The 22,831-nt window shown below is 34.9% G+C and overlaps 2 protein-coding genes across 2 annotated transcripts; both read left to right on the plus strand.

Moving 5' to 3' along the window:
* Positions 1 to 577: 577 nt before the first annotated feature.
* Positions 578 to 4,221, plus strand: LOC128041140 (receptor-like protein 9DC3). Its single transcript, XM_052630489.1, has 2 exons — positions 578 to 3,692; positions 3,805 to 4,221. Exon 1 carries the CDS (start codon positions 666 to 668, stop codon positions 3,669 to 3,671), a length of 3,006 nt encoding a protein of 1,001 aa, XP_052486449.1. The 5' UTR covers positions 578 to 665; the 3' UTR covers positions 3,672 to 3,692; positions 3,805 to 4,221.
* A 5,038-nt stretch (positions 4,222 to 9,259) lies between these two features.
* Positions 9,260 to 12,937, plus strand: LOC105778149 (receptor-like protein 6). The gene is made up of 2 exons (XM_052630483.1): positions 9,260 to 12,406; positions 12,519 to 12,937. The coding sequence occupies exon 1, from the start codon at positions 9,380 to 9,382 to the stop codon at positions 12,383 to 12,385; it is 3,006 nt and encodes a 1,001-aa protein (XP_052486443.1). The 5' UTR covers positions 9,260 to 9,379; the 3' UTR covers positions 12,386 to 12,406; positions 12,519 to 12,937.
* The last annotated feature ends 9,894 nt before the right edge of the window (positions 12,938 to 22,831 follow it).

The following is a 22,831-nucleotide window of genomic DNA, read 5'->3' on the forward strand; positions in this document are numbered from 1 at the left end:
TCAAACTAAAATAGAGTAAATAAAACTTAAAAAAGACAAAAGGTAATTTAACAAACAGACTAAACAAAAAAAACATTGATTTTAGAACATGTGAATCTTATTCACACTTTATCTTGCAGTTCGCCAAAACCTTTAACAGTTGAATTTGCATCTTTGATGAGCTCTTATCTTTGATTAAATTTGCGTCTTGATGAGCTCGCACCTTTGAATTAGCTCATAACTGTGGATGAACTCACAGATTTGAATGAGTTAGTAGGTACGCGATCTGGTTTCATCATTTAATGAATGATCACTCTGCAACATTTATAATGGTGAATATAAAATCAAATTAAAATAGAGAAAGTATATCATGTACGTTAACGCGTAATTAAAAGAGTAAAATAAAACATAAAAGACAAAATGATATTCTGTAATTGAAATAATATAATAAAAGAACAGCTGGAAGGAAAGGTCTTTTCTGAATAAGTAAAATAAGTTTTTTTAAAGACTCGGGAAAGACTTGATAACAGTCCACATGAAATTAGAGAATATAAATAGAGGCCAATGAATCAACTTTGGCATAGCATCTCTAAAGCCTACATCCCTCAACTTATAGCAAATTTCCAATTCCGTTTTCCTTAAAACACTGCCCCCTTTCATAGCTTCTTCCTTATTAGGTTCTAAAAATGGGAAAGTTTATATGGTTGTGTCAAATCCGTAGTCTCCTCTTTGTGCTGTTCTTTCTTTCCGTAGTTGATTGTTGTCTGAGTTTGTCATCCTCTTCTCTTAATCCAACTCCTCCATGTCTACCAGAAGACACTTCAGCCTTGCTCCAATTCAAGAACACTATGTCCATTGATGATTCTGCTATTTTTTCCTACTGTTATCCCAAAACAAACTCCTGGAATGAAAGCACCAACTGTTGCTCATGGGAGGGAGTCATTTGTGATAAGGCAACCGGTCAGGTGATTAGCCTAGACCTTAGTTGCTCTAAGCTTGTTGGCTCCCTTTCTCCAAACACCACCCTTTTCCGCCTTCGAGGACTTAAACGACTTGACCTCTCTTTGAACAATTTCGATGCTTCTTCGATTCCGTCTGGGTTTAATCAGTTAGTAAGTCTAACACATCTTAATCTTTCTGGTTCTTTACTCAGTGGTTCAGTCCCATCAGATATATCTTTGCCATCAAAATTGATTTCACTTGATCTTTCTGGAAATGATCAATTGAAATTTGACAGTCACGGTTTTGACATGCTTACGCGCAACTTATCTAAATTAGAAAATCTTTTACTTGGCTGGGTAAATATGTCTGATGTTGTGCCTACCTCCTTCAAGAACTTGCGTTCGTCTTTAAAGCGTTTGAGTCTCGAGTTTTGTGATTTACAGGGGGATTTCCCTAGTGAAATATTCCAGCTTGGGTACCTAGAGTATGTTGATCTAAGATGGAATTCTTTAACAGGTTATCTCCCTAACTCCAATTGGAGTAGTCCCCTCAAATTCTTTGACCTTTCCAGTAATTATTTCGGAGGGTCAATTCCTTCTTCACTTGAAAACCTCACAAAAATCACTTATCTCGGTTTTTCTTATAACAAATTAGAGGGACAAATTCCAGATGTCTTTGGAAACCTTAACAAACTTACTACTTTGGATTTCTCTGATTGTAATTTTAGTGGTCAACTTCCCCCATCAATGTTCAACCTCACACAACTTACTTATTTAGACTTATCACTCAATAGGCTAGAAGGTCCCCTTCCAACTCATGTAACAGGATTTCAGAATTTGAAGGACTTCAGTTTAATTGATAACTTACTAACAGGAGGAGTTCCATCTTGGCTTTTTACTTTGCCATCTTTAGAATCCTTAGACCTCAGTTATAACAATCTCACAGGTCCAATCAATCAAATTCAAAGGCCTAATTCAATTCAAAGGGTTTATTTAGCGGATAATGACATCCATGGTGAAATACCAACTTCTTTCTTTGGTCTTTCAAGGCTTACCCAACTTGATCTTTCATCAAACAACTTGAGTGGAGTCATTAGATCAGATATGCTTTCAAAGCTAGAGAGTCTTGAAACGCTCGATCTTTCGACAAATAATTTTAGTGGTTTTATCAACTTAGATGTTCCATCAAAGTTGAAGAATCTCACTGAAGTTAATCTTTCCAATAACAAGTTAAGGCAATTCCCGAGTTTCTTGCGATCTGCGAAAAGCTTGAGAAGTCTTGATCTTTCCAATAACAAAATTCAGGGTTCAATTTTCAAATGGGAATCGGAAGGTTGGGAACAATTGATTGATTTCAATCTTTCCAACAATTCGTTGACGAGTTTAGAGCAACTTCCAGGGAAGAATATTCTTAGCCTAGATCTTCGTTCCAACCGACTCCAAGGTCCTCTTCCAGCTACGCCACCTTCATTGCAGGAATTCCTGATTTCAGATAACAAATTGACAGGAGAAATACCTCCTTCAATTTGTAATTTGACTTCACTTGATATTCTTGATTTGTCTAAGAATTACTTTGGTGGAATTATTCCATCATGTCTTGGAAATTTTAGTCGGGGGATCAGTGTCATAAACCTACAAAAGAATAACTTGAGTGGCAAAATCCCTGATTTTTGTGTTGAATTAAATAGTTTGACAACTCTTGCTCTTAATGACAACAAATTTGAAGGGTTATTGCCACGGTCCTTTGTTAATTGTACCGTGCTACGTTTTTTGAACCTAGCAAACAACACCTTGTACGATCTCTTTCCCCGTTGGCTCAGTGTACTTCCAGTCCTGCAAGTTCTTATCTTACGCTCTAATAGATTTTATGGTCGCCTAGACCATCCCATGGCTACATCTAGCTTTTTAAGCTTGCAAATCCTTGATCTCTCTAAAAATGAGTTCACTGGCCCCTTTCCGAAAATATTCTTCCAAAGTTTTAGACGTTTGAAATTAGTTGCAGCTTCACAACCACAACAAATGAGTAAATGTGGTAGAGTTGGTGTATCTTGTTTTCCTAGTCCTCGAGATCGTTATGACAGTCCCGAAAACTATAAAAAATATGTGAAATTAACCATGAAAAGGTTGGAGATAGAGCTAGATCTGGACAAATCATTAACTAATTTCACACTCATAGATTTTTCAAACAATCGATTCAGTGGACGAATCCCTGAGGCACTCGGCGAACTTCATGCTCTTTTAGTGCTCAACCTCTCACACAACAGATTAAACGATACCCTACCACCGTCATTGGCAAATATGGCAGCACTTGAATCATTAGATCTGTCATCTAACAAGCTTGGTGGTAGAATTCCTTCCGAGTTAACGAAACTGACATTTCTGGAAGTGCTAAACTTGTCGCAAAACAATTTTTTCGGACCAATTCCGGTTGGACATCAATTCAATACTTTCGATATTGATTCCTATGCTGGAAACTTGGGTTTATGCGGCTTCCCACTATCAAAGAAATGTGGCAGTGAGGAGGAACGAAAGCCACCAACACCAAAGCTTGTGGAAGATGAAGATTCTGCAATACCCTTTATTTGGGAACTTGTAATGATGGGGTATGGGTGCGGAGTAGTGTTGGGATTGAGTACGGGATACATAGTATTCACAACTGGAAGACCGTGGTGGTTGGTTAGAATGGTTGAGAGAGACTGGCAGAGGAATTTTACAAGATGGGCCCGCAGGATTGGAAGAAAAAGAAACTAGCACTTCATCCAAATTGCATAGGTGAGATTCAAATATGTTTTGCTAAAACTTGGACCAAAAATTGTATTTACTTTTTAATTGATAATGCATATATAGTAATTTAGACTTAATTTTTCCATTCTATTTGCCATAGTTGGACCTGAGGTGAATTGGAGGGAAAATGAAGAACTGCTTCTGTAAGATTTGGGTCGAAGCCTCTGTTCTTACCTTTTGGGTTCATTTTCAAGGCAGTGGTTTAAAGATATGATTAAGGTGTTGTTTGAGAATAGCTTGCTCTTTCTTGGCTTGTTGTTCAACTTTGGCTCTTGAGTTGGCCTTTGATGACAAATTGGAAGACATACAGATCCACCTGCACCTTCCTCTGTTTAAAGGAATTTGGCTTCGACCCTCAAGTTGGCGTTCACACACATATTTTGAAATTTAAGACCCCTTGTCTTTTAGTTTCATTTGATTAGCCAAAATGCAACATTAAAATATTATCAAATATAGGGAAATTAAAATGTAATTATATTATAATGAGAAAAATTAAAAGGAGTAATATTTTATATAATGCTAGTGGTATTGTATTTTTTGTCTTAATTATGAAGCATGCACCAAAGACAAAGTTCATGCTAAAGACAGAAAAGAAAAAGATTAATAATAATTAATGACCGCTTACTAGTTAGTTCTATTGTATTTTAATAATTATGACCGCTCATTACGTGGATAGGGTTGACGAAGACTTACTTTGTTGGTTGGAAGTGGTTGACCAAGACCATTTCCAGTCAATAGACTGCTCTCCACTATTCACTATTTGTCTGTGGTCCCTTATAGGGTAAATTTAAATTATAAAATATCACTTAATTATTTAATTTTATCATTTTATCACCAACAAACTAATAGTGATAGCTTTTAAAATTAAAAAAATAATAATTTTAACTCTCAATATTTATAAATTACTTTAATTTTATTTTTATTTTAAAATAAATTTAACCTGTAATATATATATTGTGTACATTTCTTTTCAGTTTTATTTTTATAATATTTAGGATTAATTTTAAAAATGAAAAAAATAAAATTATCTTATTTTTGGGTGTTTTCATTTTTATATATTTTAAATTAAACTTAATTAATAATTTTTATAACTTTTAGAGGAAAGATTAAAAGAAATCTGTAAAAATACCAATTATATATAATACGTAAATGTCGAAAACAATTTTCTCATGATGCTTTTATAACTTGGTTTTTCTTTACCCTTTTGGTCATTCTATTTAAACTGGAAAAAATATTTTTGGTCAATACGTAATAATCTATTTGGTTCAAGAGAAAATCAATTTGTGAACCACAGAACAAGATGAATGCTTGACGGAGAAAGAAACCACCACTACACAACCACTTAAAAACGGCCATCAGATGAGTCATTGTCAAACCATTTTTATCAATATTTTACCACCGAAAATCCACTGGAAAGGTTTATGGCATATTTTCCAATTCCATGGTAAAGTCATTGATGCTTTTATTCCGCGAAATAGGGGAAAGAGTGGGAATAGGTTTGGGTTCATTCGATACGAAAGTGTGAGAGATGTTACTAGAGCAATATAGAGACTGAACGATTTTAGATTGTATGGAAATCGCATTGCTGTTAGTATGGCAAATGTTTTGCGTAAGGTCTTCTTTTTAATGTAAAGTTTGATTCGGTCAATTTTTCAACTTGTAAAACACTTTTGAAGTTTCATGGTGGATGCTCTTGATAAAGTTGGGGAGATAGGATTTTCTATGTTTCAGGATTGGTGTTGATTGTGTTGTTTTGTTTTGATGTTGCATCAGTTTTTTGTTCTTTTTTATGCTTGCAGCATGCTTTGGTGTCTTTCTTTGTCGTTGTAATGGAATTTTGGTACCTAGTTCCTTTATAAAACTCGCTTGATTGTTGATAAAAGAAAAAGGTTAAATTGATACTATATATAAATATTATTATTATGCTAATGTTAAAAGTTACCACTCTTAATCCGCTGATGATGAAAAAAGGCAAAACTGAATAATTGAGTGATTATGTTATAATTTTTATAATTGATTAATTAAAAATAAATTTATTAATACTTGAGTGACATTTTATACCTTTACCTAATTAGATGACAAAAATTAAGTGAGTATCAATATAATTTACCTATAATTATAATATATAGATTGCTTAGAAATTTCAACAACATACCACATCAAAAGGATCGATATGTGATAAGAACAAAGACCAATGACTACTGCAATTACTCTTTTATTTAATATTGTTTGAAATGATCTTTAAAGTTACATATATCTCTTACTCTCAAAATAAATTTTTAATACAAACAATTCTCAGATTGCAAGGTTAAAGCCAAGATGCAATAAGTTTCTTAATGCAAAAAAGAAAGCAAGTGCTCAAGATTTTGGTTTTACTCTAAATATTAACTTATTATTTAGATAAAATTACTTTTATTTTCATCTTTCTTATTATATATGCTCAAGAAATTAAAATTCATATGTTCATCATCACTAAAATATTAGAAAAATAAAGGTTGAGATAGTAAATTAAATAGCTTCAAGTATTGGGACCTTAAGTGATGTCCTTTCATTATTTTTTATTCAGTTTACGTACAAAAACAAAAGCATATCATTTGAAAGATCAACGCGTAATTAAAACAGAAGGCTCAACAAAAACTGAGGCAATTACCATGAGACTTAACAAAAGCAAAAGCAAAGGTAAATGACCAACCCTAATTAAGTAACAATTGATTTTTAAAATAGATAACAAAAATTCGAATAGAAATAAATGAAAATTTAAGAGATTTAGAAAAGATTGACTACAAAAGGATCCAATTAAGAAAAAAAATCTCAGCTTGCAAGTTCCACATTAGGTATTTAAAGAATTTTAAAAGACTTATAGTGGACTTGAAATGATATAAACCTCCTTATTCCACTTTCATACCTTAAGCCTTCAACCCATAGCACATTTCCAAGTTCATTTCCTTAAAACTTTGTCTCCTGCCATCGCTTACTTCAAATATTTTTAAAATGGGAAAATTTATATGGTTGTGTCAAATCCGTAGTCTTCTCTTAGTGCTGTTCTTTCTTTCCGTTGTCGGTTGTTGTCTGGGTTTGTCTATCTGTTCTCTTAAGCCAACTCCTTTATGTCTACCAGAAGACGCCTCAGCCTTGCTCCAATTCAAGAACACCATGTCCATTGATTATTCTAGTGATGATTCCTCTTGCTATCCCAAAACAAGTTACTGGAATGAAAGCACCAATTGCTGTTCATGGAAAGGAGTCAGTTGTGATAAGGCAACTGGTCAAGTGATTGGCCTCGACCTTAGTTGCTCTTTGCTTGTTGGCTCTCTTTCTCCAAACACTAGCCTTTTCCGCCTTCAAGGACTCAAACGGTTCAACCTTGCTTCCAATGATTTCAATGGTTCTTCGATTCCGTCCGGGTTTAGTCAATTAGTAAGTTTGATACATCTTGATCTTTCTGATTCTTCTTTCTCCGGTTCAGTTCCATCGGATATTTCTTTGCCAGCAAAACTGATTTCACTTGATCTTTCTCAAAATAACCATTTGAAATTTGATAGCCATAGTTTGGCCATGCTTACACGCAACTTATCTAAATTAGAAAACCTTTTTCTTAACAGTGTAAATATGTTTGATGTTGTGCCTACTTCCTTCAACAACTTGCCTTCGTCTCTAAAGCGTTTGCGTCTCGAGTTTTGTGATTTAAAGGGGGAATTCCCTAGTGAAATATTCCAGCTAACGTACCTTGAGCATGTTGATCTAAGTTGGAACTCTTTATCAGGTTATCTCCCTAAGTCCAATTGGAGCAGTACCCTCAAGTACTTTAAACTTTACAATAATCACTTTGGGGGGTCCATTCCTGCATCCATTGGAAACCTCACAAAAATCACCTTTCTAGATTTATCCCTCAATGAATTCGAAGGTCAGCTTCCCTCAACGCTGTTCAGCCTTAAACAACTTACTCATTTAGTCTTATCATCCAATAGACTAGAAAATCATTTTAATAAATCTAACATTTTATTAAAATATCAAATTTTGAGGTGATCCGATCACACCTAATTAAAAGAAGATTGGTGGTGACTATATTTTTTGTTTTCTAAAAAAAATAAAAATTCGATTTTCGAAAAAAAGGTTTTGACATTGATCAGTGTGACTTAATGAGTGAATGCACGTATCGTGGGTTCCAAACGTGTGACTTATCAAATTAGCAATCAGGTGTGTGAAACTAACCCAAAACCTCGCTCGAAACTTGAGAAAATTATGAAATAGGGATTGTTTTCGAAACTACCTAGCCAATGTAATGCTCAAATCCTCACATTTGTGCTTGTTTAATAGCCTAAATTATATCGCTAATAGATAAAAGAAATCAACTCTCATTATATCGCTATGATCACCCTTAACCTTGATGACAAAGGTCAAAAATAACAATTAACTCGAGTGAAAATAAATTAAAATAAAAACCATAATTAACTCTAGTGGCAATGAATTGAAACAAAAATTAGGGTTAACTTTTTCTCATTTATTTAAAATTTAAAATTGTGACCTTGATATTTTAATTTTATCGATTCTTTAGTATAAAATAGCAGGGTGGATGGAAATCTTTTATTTGAGAAACTGTTATCTTGATTTGGTGCAGATATTAAATACGAAATTATGTTTATAGTCTTTTAATTTCAAGCTACTTTCACATTAGCCCAAGATCACATTACTCTTTCCATGGCAGCTAAGCCGGCAATAACATAAAAAACAGTAACCATTCTTTTAAATGAATTAGTTTTTATCCTGTGGAGTGTGGACATGGTTGACCAAGACCATACCAAGTCAATTTACTGCTCTCCACTACTACTTTTATTTTCATCTATTTGTCTCACAGTGAAAGGAGAAATTACATCATAGCACACTTGTTCACACTAGCCATCCCCTTTAGGACGGCCACTGCCATTTCCTCTTAATTCAGTGTATATATAGGACATATATTAATTGCCAAATGAATCAACAAACTCACTACACTTACTGACATTGACATTCAAGAAAGCTGATACAATCAAACTAAAATAGAGTAAAATAAAACTCAAAAAAGACAAACGGTAATTTAACAAACAGACTAAACAAAAAAAAACATTGGTTTTAGAACATGTGAATCTTATTCACACTTTATCTTGCAGTTCGCCAAAACCTTTAACAGTTGAATTTGCATCTTTGATGAGCTCTTATCTTTGATTAAATTTGCCTCTTGATGAGCTCGCAACTGTGGATGAACTCACAGATTTGAACGAGTTAGTAGGTACGCGATCTGGTTTCATCATTTAATGAATGATCACTCTGCAACATTTATAATGGTGAATATACAATCAAATTAAAATAGAGAAAGTATATCATGTACGTTAACGCGTAATTAAAAGAGTAAAATAAAACATAAAAGACAAAATGATATTCTATAATTGAAATAATATAATAAAACAACAGCTGGAAGGAAAGGTCTTTTCTGAATAAGTAAAATAAGTTTTTTTAAACACTCGGGAAAGACTTTATAACAGTCCACATGAAATTAGAGAATATAAATATAGGCCAATGAATCAACTTTGGCATAGCATCTCTAAAGCCTACATCCCTCAACTTATAGCAAATTTCCAATTCCGTTTTCCTTAAAACATTGCCCCCTTTCATAGCTTGTTCCTTATTAGGTTCTAAAAATGGGAAAGTTTATATGGTTGTGTCAAATCCGTAGTCTCCTCTTTGTGCTGTTCTTTCTTTCCGTAGTTGATTGTTCTCTGAGTTTGTCATCCTCTTCTCTTAATCCAACTCCTCCATGTCTACCAGAAGACACTTCAGCCTTGCTCCAATTCAAGAACACTATGTCCATTGATGATTCTGCTTTTTATTCCTACTGTTATCCCAAGACAAACTCCTGGAATGAAAGCACCAACTGTTGCTCATGGGAGGGAGTCACTTGTGATAAGGCAACCGGTCAGGTGATTAGCCTAGACCTTAGTTGCTCTAAGCTTGTTGGCTTCCTTTCTCCAAACACCACCCTTTTCCGCCTTCGAGGACTCAAACAACTTGACCTCTCTTCGAACAATTTCAGTGCTTCTTCGATTCCGTCTGGGTTTAATCAGTTAGTAAGTCTGACACATCTTGATCTTTCTGATTCTTTACTCAGTGGTTCAGTCCCATCAGATATATCTTTGCCATCAAAATTGATTTCACTTGATCTTTCTGGAAATGATCATTTGAAATTAGACAGTCAAGGTTTTGACATGCTTACGCGCAACTTATCTAAATTAGAAAATTTATCCCTTAACTTATTAAATATGTCTGATGTTGTGCCTACAGCCTTCACTAACTTGCCTTCGTCTTTAAAGCGTTTGAGTCTCGAGATTTGTGATTTACAGGGGGATATCCCTAGTGAAATATTCCTGCTTGGGTACCTAGAGTATGTTGATCTACGTGGGAACTCTTTAACAGGTTATCTCCCAAAGTCCAATTGGAGTAGTCCCCTCAAATTCCTCGACCTTTCCCGTAATTATTTCAGAGGGTCAATTCCTTCTTCACTTGGAAACCTCACAAAAATCACCTATCTCGGTTTTTCTTATAACAAATTAGAGGGAAAAATTCCAGATGTCTTTGGAAACCTTAGCAAACTTACTACTTTGGATTTCTTTGATTGTTATTTTAGTGGTCAACTTCCCCCATCGATGTTCAACCTCACACAACTTACTTATTTAGACTTATCAGCCAATAGGCTAGAAGGTCCCCTTCCAACTCATGTAACAGGATTTCAGAATTTGAAGGACTTCAGTTTAATTGATAACTTACTAACAGGAGGAGTTCCATCTTGGCTTTTTACTTTGCCATCTTTAGAATACTTAGGCCTCAGTAATAACAGTCTCACAGGTCCAATCAATCAAATTCAAAAGCCTAATTCAATTCAATGGGTTGATTTGGCGGATAATGACATCCATGGTGAAATACCAAGTTCTTTCTTTGGTCTTTCAAAGCTTACCCACCTTGATCTTTCATCAAACAACTTGAGTGGAGTCATTAGATCGGATATGCTTTCAAAGCTAGAGAGTCTTGAAACGCTCGATCTTTCGACAAATAATTTTAGTGGTGTTATCAACTTAGATGTTCCATCAAAATTGAAGAATCTCACTGAAGTTAATCTTTCCAATAACAAGTTAAGGCAATTCCCGAGTTTCTTGCGATCTGCGAAAAGCTTGAGAAGTCTTGATCTTTCCAAAAACAATATTCAGGGTTCAATTTTCAATTGGGAATCGGAAGGTTGGGAACAATTGATTGATTTGAATCTTTACAACAATTCGTTGACGAGTTTAGAGCAACTTCCAGGGAAGAATATTCTTACCCTAGATCTTCGTTCCAACCAACTCCAAGGTCCTCTTCCAGCTCCGCCACCTTCATTGCAAAAATTCCTGATTTCAGATAACAAATTGACAGGTGAAATACCTCCTTCAATTTGTAATTTGACTTCACTTGATATTCTTGATTTGTCTAAGAATTACTTTGGTGGAATTATTCCATCATGTCTTGGAAATTTTAGTCGGGGGATCAGTATCATAAACCTACAAAAGAATAACTTGAGTGGCAAAATCCCTGATTTTTGTGTTGAATTAAGTAGTTTGACAACTCTTGCTCTTAATGACAACATATTGGAAGGGTTATTGCCACGGTCCTTTGTTAATTGTACCGTGCTACGTTTTTTGAACCTAGCAAACAACACCTTGTACGATCTCTTTCCCCGTTGGCTCAGTGTACTTCCAGTCCTGCAAGTTCTTATCTTACGCTCTAATAGATTTTATGGTCGCCTAGACCATCCCATGGCTACATCTAGCTTTATAAGCTTGCAAATCCTTGATCTCTCTAAAAATGAGTTCACTGGCCCCTTTCCGAAAATATTCTTCCAAAGTTTTAGACGTTCAAAATTAGTTGCAGCTTCACAACTACAACCACAACAAGTGAGTAACTGTGGTAGAGACGCTGGTAATGTATCTTGTCTTCGTAGTCCTCGAGGTCCCGAAAACTATAAAAACTATGTGAAACTAACCATGAAAAGGTTGGAGCTAGAGCTAGATCTAGACAAATCATTAACTAATTTCACACTCATAGATTTTTCAAACAATCGATTCAGTGGACGAATCCCTGAGGCACTCGGCGAACTTCATGCTCTTTTAGTGCTCAACCTCTCACACAACAGATTAAACGATACCCTACCACCGTCATTGGCAAATATGGCAGCACTTGAATCATTAGATCTGTCATCTAACAAGCTTGGTGGTAGAATTCCTTCCGAGGTAACGAAACTGACATTTCTGGAAGTGCTAAACTTGTCGCAAAACAATTTTTTCGGACCAATTCCGGTTGGACATCAATTCAATACTTTCGATATTGATTCCTATGCTGGAAACTTGGGTTTATGCGGCTTCCCACTATCAAAGAAATGTGGTAGTGAGGAGGAACGAAAGCCACCAACACCAAAGCTTGTGGAAGATGAAGACTCTGCAATACCCTTTATTTGGGAACTTGTAATGATGGGGTATGGGTGCGGAGTAGTGTTGGGATTGAGTACGGGATACATAGTATTCACAACTGGAAGACCGTGGTGGTTGGTTAGAATGGTTGAGAGAGACTGGCAGAGGAATTTTACAAGATGGGCCCGCAGGATTGGAAGAAAAAGGAACTAGCACTTCATCCAAATTGCATAGGTGAGATTCAAATATGTTTTGCTTAAACTTGGACCAAAATTTGTATTTACTTTTTAATTGATGATGCATATATAGTAATTTAGACTTAATTTTTCCATTCTATTTGCCATAGTTGGACCTGAGGTGAATTAGAGGGAAAATGCAGAACTGCTTCTGTAAGATTTGGGTCGAAGCCTCTGTTCTTACTTTTTGGGTTCATTTTCAAGGCAGTGGTTTAAAGATATGATTAAGGTGTTGTTAGAGGATAGCTTGCTCTTTCTTGGCTTGTTGTTCAACTTTGGCTCTTGAGTTGGCCTTTGATGACAAATTGGAAGACATACAGATCCACCTGCACCTTCCCCTGTTTAAAGGAATTTGGCTTCGACCCTCAAGTTGGCGTTCACACACGTTTATTTTGAAATTTAAGACCCCTTGTCTTTTAGTTTCATGTGATTAGCCAAAATGCAACATTTAAATATTATCAAATATAGGGAAATTAAAATGTAATTATATTATAATGAGAAAAATTAAAAGAAGTAATATTTTATATAATGCTAGTGGTATTGTATTTTTTCTTAATTATGAAGCACGCACCAAAGACTAAGTTCCTGCTAAAAACAGAAAAGAAAAAGATTAATAATAATTAATGACCGCTTTACTAGTTAGTCCTATTGTATTTTAAAAATTATGACCGCTCATTACGTGGATAGTGTAATACCCAAATTTACCCGGCCTAATTTAAGAAAATAAATAAAACTAAATAGAAAAGTCTAATAATATAGTCAATTACCTAGCCCAATACAACTATTAACCCAAAGCCCAGTTATATGAGCCCAAATTACTAAACTGAAAATAGAACAAAAAAAAAACCCTAGGGCAACGTTTAATTCGCCGTAATGGAATAGAGGTGTAATGGAATAAAGCTGTAATAGAATAAAGGCGTAATAGTAATTCAATTGTTTGGTTTAATGGAATGGAATAGAACTGTAATAGTATTCTTGTGTTTGGTTGAATGGAATGATGTTGTAATAGTATAAGGAAAAAAATTAAAATGACTAGAATACCCTTAGCAGAATTTTTTTTTAGGTAGATAATTATTATTATTGTTATTAAATTTTAATAAGATTATTAATATAAATAATAAATAATTTAATCATATTTTAATATAATTATTATTAAATATAATTTAATAAAATATATAATTTAATAAAATCTTAATATTAAATATTCTTATATGAATTTACTAAAATCATAATATATAATACTATAAAATATAATTTAAAATAATTATTATTAAATATAATTTAATAAAATATATAATTTAATAAAAATCTTAATATTAAATATTCTTATATGAATTTACTAAAATCATAATCTATAATACTATAAAATATAATTTAAAATAATTATTATTAAATATAATTTAATAAAATATATAATTTAATAAAATTCTTACTATAATTATTCTTATATGAATTTACTAAAATCATAATCTATAATACTATAAAATATAATTTAAAATAATAATTATTAAATATAATTTAATAAAATTCTTAATATAATTATTCTTATATGAATTTAGTAAAATCATAATATATAATAATATAAAAATAATATATAATCTACTTTATTATTTTTAAATTGCAATACATATTTAATGTGATAAAATATCATTGGTGAAACAAATAATTTAATTATTTTACAATAAAATTATTAGCAGTAATTTAATTATTCTACAATAATTTAATATTCATATATTAACAAAAGGTTACATGAAATTCATGAAATTCTATGTCATAACCCATATGTTAAGAGATTTAGAAAAGATTGAATTCAAAAGGATCCAATTAAGAAAAAAAAATCTCAGCTTGCAAGTTCCACGTTAGGAATTTAAAGAATTTTAAAAGACTTATAGTGGACTTTAAATGATATAAACCTCCTTGTAATACCAATTATTTGCCCGGGCCCACATAATAAATTAAAACAGAAAAAATAAACAGTCCAACACTAGTAGGCCCAATAGCCAATTTTCAAACCCTAGCCAAGCAAAATTAATTTGCTGAAATCCTAAACCGGCCTCCCCTACACGCGCGCCGCTTCCACGCACAACAGCACCCACGTTCTCCTCCACATTGACTGGCCGCATACCTGCAATACAACAAACAAGGAGCAAATAGCGAAAGAAAGGGATTCATAGCAAAATGGAAGGAAAGAAATATTTTTATATATCTATTTTCCTTTTCGCTTTGGCTATAAAAAGCCAATTAAAATCTGTATACCAGGGGAAAAAAAAGAAATAGAGGAGAATACTGAAAATTGAAAGAAAAACAGTGAAATAGAGGAGAATACTGAAAGTCGAAAGAGGTGAATCGCATCTTTGATTATTCATTATTTATTTTTGTTGTTTTTTTACTGCTTTTATATTGAACCAAGGGGAAAAATACTACCTTCGTGGTTACGCCGTGGGGATCCAAGTCTGCCACGCCTGAGTCGGGGTCGGAATCGGTGCCGGAATTTTGACCGACCGAATCGCTTCAAACGGCGGTGCAAGGATGGGTTAAAAGAACCCTAGCAGAGCCACATTTTGTTTTTTTAAAAAGGAACCAAATGATTTTGTTTTTTCTTTTTTTTTTTCAGTTTTGTTTCATTTATGCAGCACACAAAGATGGCACCGCTTGGTTTGGGGGTCTGCGCATATCAACCTTAAATGGTAGAATTGCGCAATAAGTCCTCCCCCTTTGCGCCATGTTTTATTAAGTCAGTTATTTCTTTTTAATTTGGCCCAAATGTTTTTACCTTGTTTCAAATCGGTCCCCATTGCGGCGCAGCGTTTTAGGGAGGCGGATTATTTCCATTAGGGCCCCCTCATATAATGCGTGCGTTGCAAATTGGTCCCTGTTCTATTTTAATTTCGTTTTCTGGTTATTTTGTTCTTTTTTTTGCAATTCGTTTTTTTTTAATTTTTATTTTTAAATTTATTACTATATTATTTATTATCATTTATTACTATTTCTATATTCATACATGCATTTTTTATATAGTATATATATATATACATATTTCTTTATTTAATATTTTTTAAGCTTTTATAAATACATGCATTCATACGTGTTAAAATTTTCTTTTTATATATAGTTTTTTTTTTTGTTTTAGCTTTCATATACTTTATATTATATATGTATCCATAAGCATTTTTATTTTGTAAATATATGCATATCCACATACTTTTATATTATTTTACTCCCATAAATTTTTTTTTACATTCATATATACGTGCATACATACATATTTAAATTCTCATACACACATATTTTTTTATATTTTATAAATTTTGATTCCATAGTTTTTATAAACAAGTATATATATATACATGTACATACACTTTTATTTTATAGTACATACGAATTTTCCTTATTCTGGCGCATATGCATTTTTTAGAAATTATTATAAATTTTGCCTTTTATATGTACACTTATATATGTGTTTTAACATATGTGTACACATATTTGCAAGTTTACTTGTATATTGTACTTGTATATATATATTTGTAAATATTTAGTCATATATGTTTTAAATCAAAGCATTTGTATCATATTCTACATTACCTTTTTAACATACCCTTTTTGAAAATATGTTTTGGTTTTAACCATACATCAAAGTTATTTTCTTGCTTCAAAGGTTTTTTTTGAATAAAAGCAATATTCGAAGTTTGGGATTTTCGAGGGAAATTGAGCCCTAACATATTGAGTTCGGATTTTCTTTGTTAATCTTAAATAACCGAGGATATTCTTTATTCAAAACACATGAGTATAAAAATCATTTCTGGGAACTTAACTTGTTGTGTCCTAACGTATTGGGTGTGGCATGTTACTTTCTCAAAATGAAGATTTTCGCATAAAATAAAAGTGATATTCAAAGTTCGGGAATTATGAGGAATTGTACCCTAATGTATTGGGACTCGATTTATTTACATGACTTGAACAATTGATTATCCTTTTGCAAATTTTATCATCTGAGCTGATTTTAAAATATTTTTAACCTTCGACACTAAGACATTAAATGATCAATTTGGTACCGATTGTGGGCGTTACGAGGGTGCTAACCCTTCCTCGTGCGTAACTGACTCACGAACTCGTTTTCTCAAAATTCGTAGACCAACATATTTTTTAAGGTGAGCCGATCACACCTTAATAAAGGATCGGTGGTGACTCCAGTTTTATTTTTAAAGTCGACAACTGAAATTTTTGCTTTCAAAAAACGGTTTCGACAGCTTGGCGACTCCACTGGGGACTTTAGAGAGTCGAGCCATAAACTGATTATGTTTGTCTTTGTGTCGGAAATCAAAAGTTTTTTTAAAAAAATTCATGAGTTCCCTTCATACTCATTGATTTTTTTTCTTTCCCATCATGGTGTTAGCAACTTTGTATTTGCATTTACATTTTGCATTACATGGTCAGTTTTACCCTTTAAGTGGGAGCGAGAAACTAGTCCTTCGTGAGGTCTTCACCTCCGTGTAGGGTAGTGGACCGCTTCCGGGATACATCCGTACCTATGTCTTCGTGAGATTTTCATCTCCGTGCAGCCATAGGGAAATGTATCCCCCTGAACTGAAGTCGATCCACATGAGCCTATAATGGGTGAGGATTGAGGAATCTGCTGGTTCGGGTACCCTTACTCTAGAAACTAAGCCTCATATAGTGAGTTTTAGGAACTTGCCCTAGGTAGAGCTATACCAAACCCTAGTGGATTCCTAAATAAATGCTCTTGCTATTTCATGTTTGTATTGGATTATATCTTTTTGGTGTGATACTGACTTGGGTTTATTTTGTTTTGATTGCATGACATCATGATTGCATTGCATTTTCATCATAAAAAGAGGTGTTGATTCACGTTCGATTGTTAAATAGAGAGCTTGTCATAAGGAAATGGGTTTCTTGATAAAGTGGAAAATAATACGGTTGCCCGAATATGTTCCGAGAAAACACAACAAGAGAAAGATAATAGTTTAATGGAGGACTACACAACCATTGCTCCGTTGCCCGAAGACTCAAGCTGACGAAAATTATTCGAGAGCCGCTGAACTTTTTTTTAAAGGGAAGCCAACGAGTATCACGACGGTAAAAGAGCAACGAGTCACGGCCCGGATCAAGTAAAAAGCAGATAGAAGAGACATCCCTTTTGAAGAGTTCGTGAGATTTATCTTAATGCTTGAATGAAGAAGAGGATCGAATGACTCCGCCTATAAGGGCAAAATCGTATATATATCTGCTTTATGTAAAGAGATTTGTTTTCTAGTAAAGTTGTTCTAATAGAATTGAACCAAGAATCAACGTCTCTTTTCGCATTCACTTCATGCATTTGCATTACACAACATTACATGCATTAAGGGCCATTAAAAGACCCTAATTGAGTAAATTTATTTCAGCTAAAAAACCAACATTCCTGCGGTACCCGAACAGAAACTAAAGGAATGGACCAAAGGTTGGAGAGATTAGAGCTGATGCAAATACAGATGCTAGAGTAATTGGCCAAATTTCAACAAGATATGAAGGATTAGATGCTAGAAATCCAAAGAAATTTGATGAGCCAATTAACCCAGTTATTGGATATGAGGTTAGGAAAAGGAAAAAACCCAATGGTCCACTTTGGGAATGATAATGAAGGCCTTGCATATCTTCCAGGCTTTACCCCAACAAACATCCAAGTACAACCAAACACATATCCACAAAGGGTAACTGTTAACATTCGACCACAGTACCAGACCAATACCTCGACACCGGTGAATTTCACTACAGGCTCAGGTTCCAATCTTAGGGGCAATCTAACTAATCCTGTTGTCATCGATGATCTAGCAGAAACAAAACAGGCGAAACTAGAGTTTTCAAAACAATTTGAAGATTGTTGCAAACGGAATGGGCAAGAGTGGAACTCCCAAGACAATACTTCAAAAGTCTCGAGGAAGAGGAAAAATGAGGTGAATAATGTGGGTAGGTATAACGAGAGTTATTCAAAGCCGATTACCGCAAACCAGCCAAAGACGGTTACTATTGGCCATCAGATCCCTCCAAGACAAGAATCTGGCACAAAGCAAAACATTAAGAAGTCTCAATTTACACCAATCCCAATGTCGTACCAGGAGCTGTATCAAAGTTTATTTGACGCACATGTTGTCTCCCCTTTCTACTTGAAGCCTTTACAACCTTCGTACCCCAAATGGTACGACACAAATGCGCAATGTGACTATCATGCGGGAATTACGGGGCATTCTATAGAAAATTGCACTGCCTTTAGAAAGCTGGTCGAAAGGTTTATCAATATGGGCATTGTCAAATTTGAGGATTCTTTCAGTACAGAAAACCCGCTACTCAATCATACGGATAATGAAGGGACTGCGATAAATGAAGAAATGTTGGGAAACGTTCACATCAGTGCCGAACACAAAGAAACAACTAGAGAAGAGATCTTGTTAGATGTTCGCCCTTTATAAACCTGGGAATGTTCTAAATAGTTGGACTGCAGAGGAAACCCTGTAGTATTTAGAGTCTGTTAGAGTAATGTTCAGAACACACTTGTTGCTTTCAGCCTAGAAGCAATAAGAATTTCTTTGTGAGATAGGCTCACGTCTAAACATTATTATTTTAATGAAATACATTATTGCAATCATCTTTGAGCAAATGTTCTTTCATTCTTTACGTTTTTTTCCATTCTTTCAAATTTTTTCTGCCAAATTATTCATTCATTTATTCATATTACTCATACATTCTTTTGTATATTCTTCGGTACCCACTATGGGTCCCCAAATATCAATGACATGAGTGATGCTGCAGCAGACCCAGAATCTCATTTTGAGTGAGACATGTGTTTAGAGGGATCTCACAACTTTGAAGATGACATGGATTGTAGCTTATTTCTGGACTTATTAAGGATGGTAGAGCAGGAAGGAAATTTTACCTCATGAGGAGACAATAGAAACTGTGACCTTGAGGGAACATGCATGATCGAAAAAATAAAGCAAGGCGTTGCTGAGTTATTTCAAGCATTCAAAGATGCCTTCGTATGGTCATACCAGGATGTACCCAGTTTAAGCGCTGTCATTGCAATTTGAACAACAGCCCGATATCAGAAATTTGCAGTATGTTCAAGGTGAATATCATGAATGGTGCAGTGAAAACTCTACCGGGGCAATGCCACTCTTTTTAGTTTATCACGTTGTTTCATTAAAGTTGAAATTCCTTCTCTTCGAGTTTTGACTGAGCTGAAGTAGGATAAAGATCCAATCCCGACACGATTAGTTGAACTTAATTGAAGAAAAAGGCTAGAAACTATTCATCAAGGTCAGATGTACCAAGAAATGAATGATGCGAGCCTATAGCAAAAGGTTTGTCCCAGAGAATTCCACGATGGCAACCTAATGCTGAAGAAGATCCTCACTCTACAAAAAAAATATAACGGATGCCAAATTGGGAAAAACATTATGTTATAGAGAAGGTCTTTTCCAAAGGATCTTTGATTTTGAGCGAGTTGGATGATAAACCTGCAAAGTCCTGTAAACTCAGGTTCAGTCAGGAAATACTCCGCTTAAAGAATGAGATGACCAAGGTGAAAACCCACAAAGGGTGCTTTGAGTCCAAAAAAATAAAAAGAGAAAAAGAGAAAAAGAGAAAAATGGAGAGGCTAAGGTGAAAACCCATAAAGGGCACCTTGAGACCAAAGGGGATTTGAGTTGAAAACCCGAAAAGGGCGGCTCAAATATTGATCAGAATGAGGCATGAGGTAATCAGAGCAGCTCAAATACTGATCACAATGGGGCATGCAGTGGTCTTGCTATACTTGAATCAACAGGAAATGGTAGGCGACATCTTGGGGCATCGACAAAGTACTTCTAAACACATGTTAAACTCAGAATGGTCTTCAGAAAGTTTGTACAAAGAAGTTCAAGCTGCGATATCTGGGGCACCTAATCCTTATACCATTTTCTGTTATTCTTGGAACACTTCATTCATTTCCAAGATGCGCATTCCTAAATCAATTTCTTTGTTATCCATCTTTATTATCTTTGATAATCTATTCATTTCAGAGCCATGCTCTAAATCAATTCAAATCCTACCCATTGTTATAATCTCTTGCAAGCATGTTGCATTAGAATAATGATGAATAGACTAATAAAACTTTCACAACAGAAGTTTTGTATATTACTCTAGAAGTTTCTAAATAATACAGGAACTTGAAACAGGACTATTGTTTAGAACGCACCAGGTTGGAAATCTGATAAGGAAAAGTCTAAATTCAGACTATCCCTTTGAGTTTTACTGTCTAAAACATCGATTGAACAATACGGCAAGATGTCGTGTTGGTGACAAAGCTTAAATGAACAAGCAAGCAATGATCACCGAATAATAAGAATAAGTTGTTCTTGGAGAAAACAATTCTTCATTTTCGCATGAGCATTTGGTAGGACACCCTGGGAATGGTGTAAGAGACCAAAGAGTTTTACATCCTGTATCCTTGAATTGTGATAGTAGAGGATTAAGAAAGGCCAAATCTTTTTCTCATGGGTTACAACGGGAGAAAGATGGTACAAATTTTACATCCCAGTGGATCGAACTTGAAGGTTTACAGTGGGGGCAACCTGATTAAATGTTTCCTCAGAAAAGCCAGCTAAGCAAGAAGGCGTTGTAGCACGTCAGTGATAAAGCCTTAATAAACTTTGAGCAATGATAGCCTAAGAAGGATCATTCTTGAAAAAATATAAAATAAAATTATGTATTCATGCAAACACCATTCACATCTGTTTAGTTAGGAGCATTTGATTCATTTTTGATCATGTCATCCTAATCATTAGGCATAATTAGGTTCACTATACAGGTCATGTTCCCCAGAGAACAGATCAGTGATGCTAACAGATATTGCCTTCCTGCATCGAAAGAGTGAAGCAGATCGAAGACACCAACCTCGCCTCCCTCAGAGACAGTGGAGCAGGTTGAAGATAGCAGATCTTGCCTTCATGCATAGACAGCGAAGCAGATCAAAGATGACAGATTTTACCTCCCTGTGGTTACAGTGGAGTACATTGAAGCCAGTAATTCTACTTCCCTGGGCAGCAGTGGAATAGATTGAAGATTTCAGATCTTGCCTTCTTGCATCGACAATGAAGCAGATCGAAGATGGCGGATTTTACCTCCCTGAGGTTACAGTGGAGTACATTGAAGCCAGTAATTCTATCTCCCTGGGCAACAGTGAAATAGATTGAAGATTACAGATCTTGCCTCCCTAAGCAGTAGTGGAGCAGATCAAAGATGGCAGATTTTACCTCCCTGAGGTTACAGTGGAGTACATTGAAGCCAGTAATTCTATCTCCTTGGGCGACAATGGAATAGATTGGAGATTTCAGATCTTGCCTCCCTAAGCAGTAGTGGAGCAGATCGAAGATGGCAGATTTTACCTCTCTGAAGTTGTAGTGGAGTATATTAGTAATTCTACTTCCCCTGTTGGCGTGAAGTAGATCAAAGATAGCAGATCTTGTCTTCCCATACTGGTGGCGAAGTAGATCGAAGAAAGTAGATCAAAGATGGTGGATTTTACCTCCCTGAGGTTGCAGTGGAGTACATTGAAGCCAGTAATTCTATCTCCCTGGGCAACAGTGGAATAGATTGAAGATTTCAGATCTTGTCTCCCCAAGCAGTAGTGGAGCAGATCAAAGATGACAGATTTTACCTCCCTGTGGTTACAACGGAGTACATTGAAGCCAGTAATTCTACTTCCCTGGGCAGCAGTGGAATAGATTGAATATTTCAGATCTTATCTCCCTAAGCAGTAGTGGAGCAGATCAAAGATGGTGAATTTTACCTCCCTGTGGTTACAGTACATTGAAGCCAGTAATTCTACTTCCCTGGGCAGCAGTGAAATAGATTAAAGATTTCAGATCTTGTCTCCCTAAGCAGTAGTGGAGCAGATCAAAGATGGTGAATTTTACCTCATTGTGGTTATAGTGGAGTATATTGAAGCCAGTAATTCTATCTCCCTAGGCAGCAGTGGAATAGATTGAAGATTTCAGATCTTATCTCTCTAAGCAGTAGTGGAGTAGATCAAAGATAATGGATTTTACCTCCCTGTGGTTACAGTGGAGTACATTGAAGCCAGTTACCCTATCTCCCCGAAGTTGCAGTAGAGCAGATCGCATCAGATTTATCTTTAAGTTGTGGCAGAACAAGTTAAAGCTATAAGTCTCATCTCCATGAGTTTACAGTGGAGCAGATTAAAGATAGCAAATTTTGTTCTTTTGAGGAGCTACAACGTAGAAATCCTATCTCCCCGACATTGCAGTGGAGTAGATAGAAACACCAATTCCTATACCTCTCAGGATGCAGTAGGAAGGAATGAAGCTATTGGAAGTAGAGAAGCAATGAAGAAATCGAGGCTTAGTAAAACCGGGCATAATTGGGTATT

This window comes from Gossypium raimondii, chromosome 1, assembly GCF_025698545.1.
Source record: "Gossypium raimondii isolate GPD5lz chromosome 1, ASM2569854v1, whole genome shotgun sequence".
NCBI classification, from domain to species: domain Eukaryota; kingdom Viridiplantae; phylum Streptophyta; class Magnoliopsida; order Malvales; family Malvaceae; genus Gossypium; species Gossypium raimondii.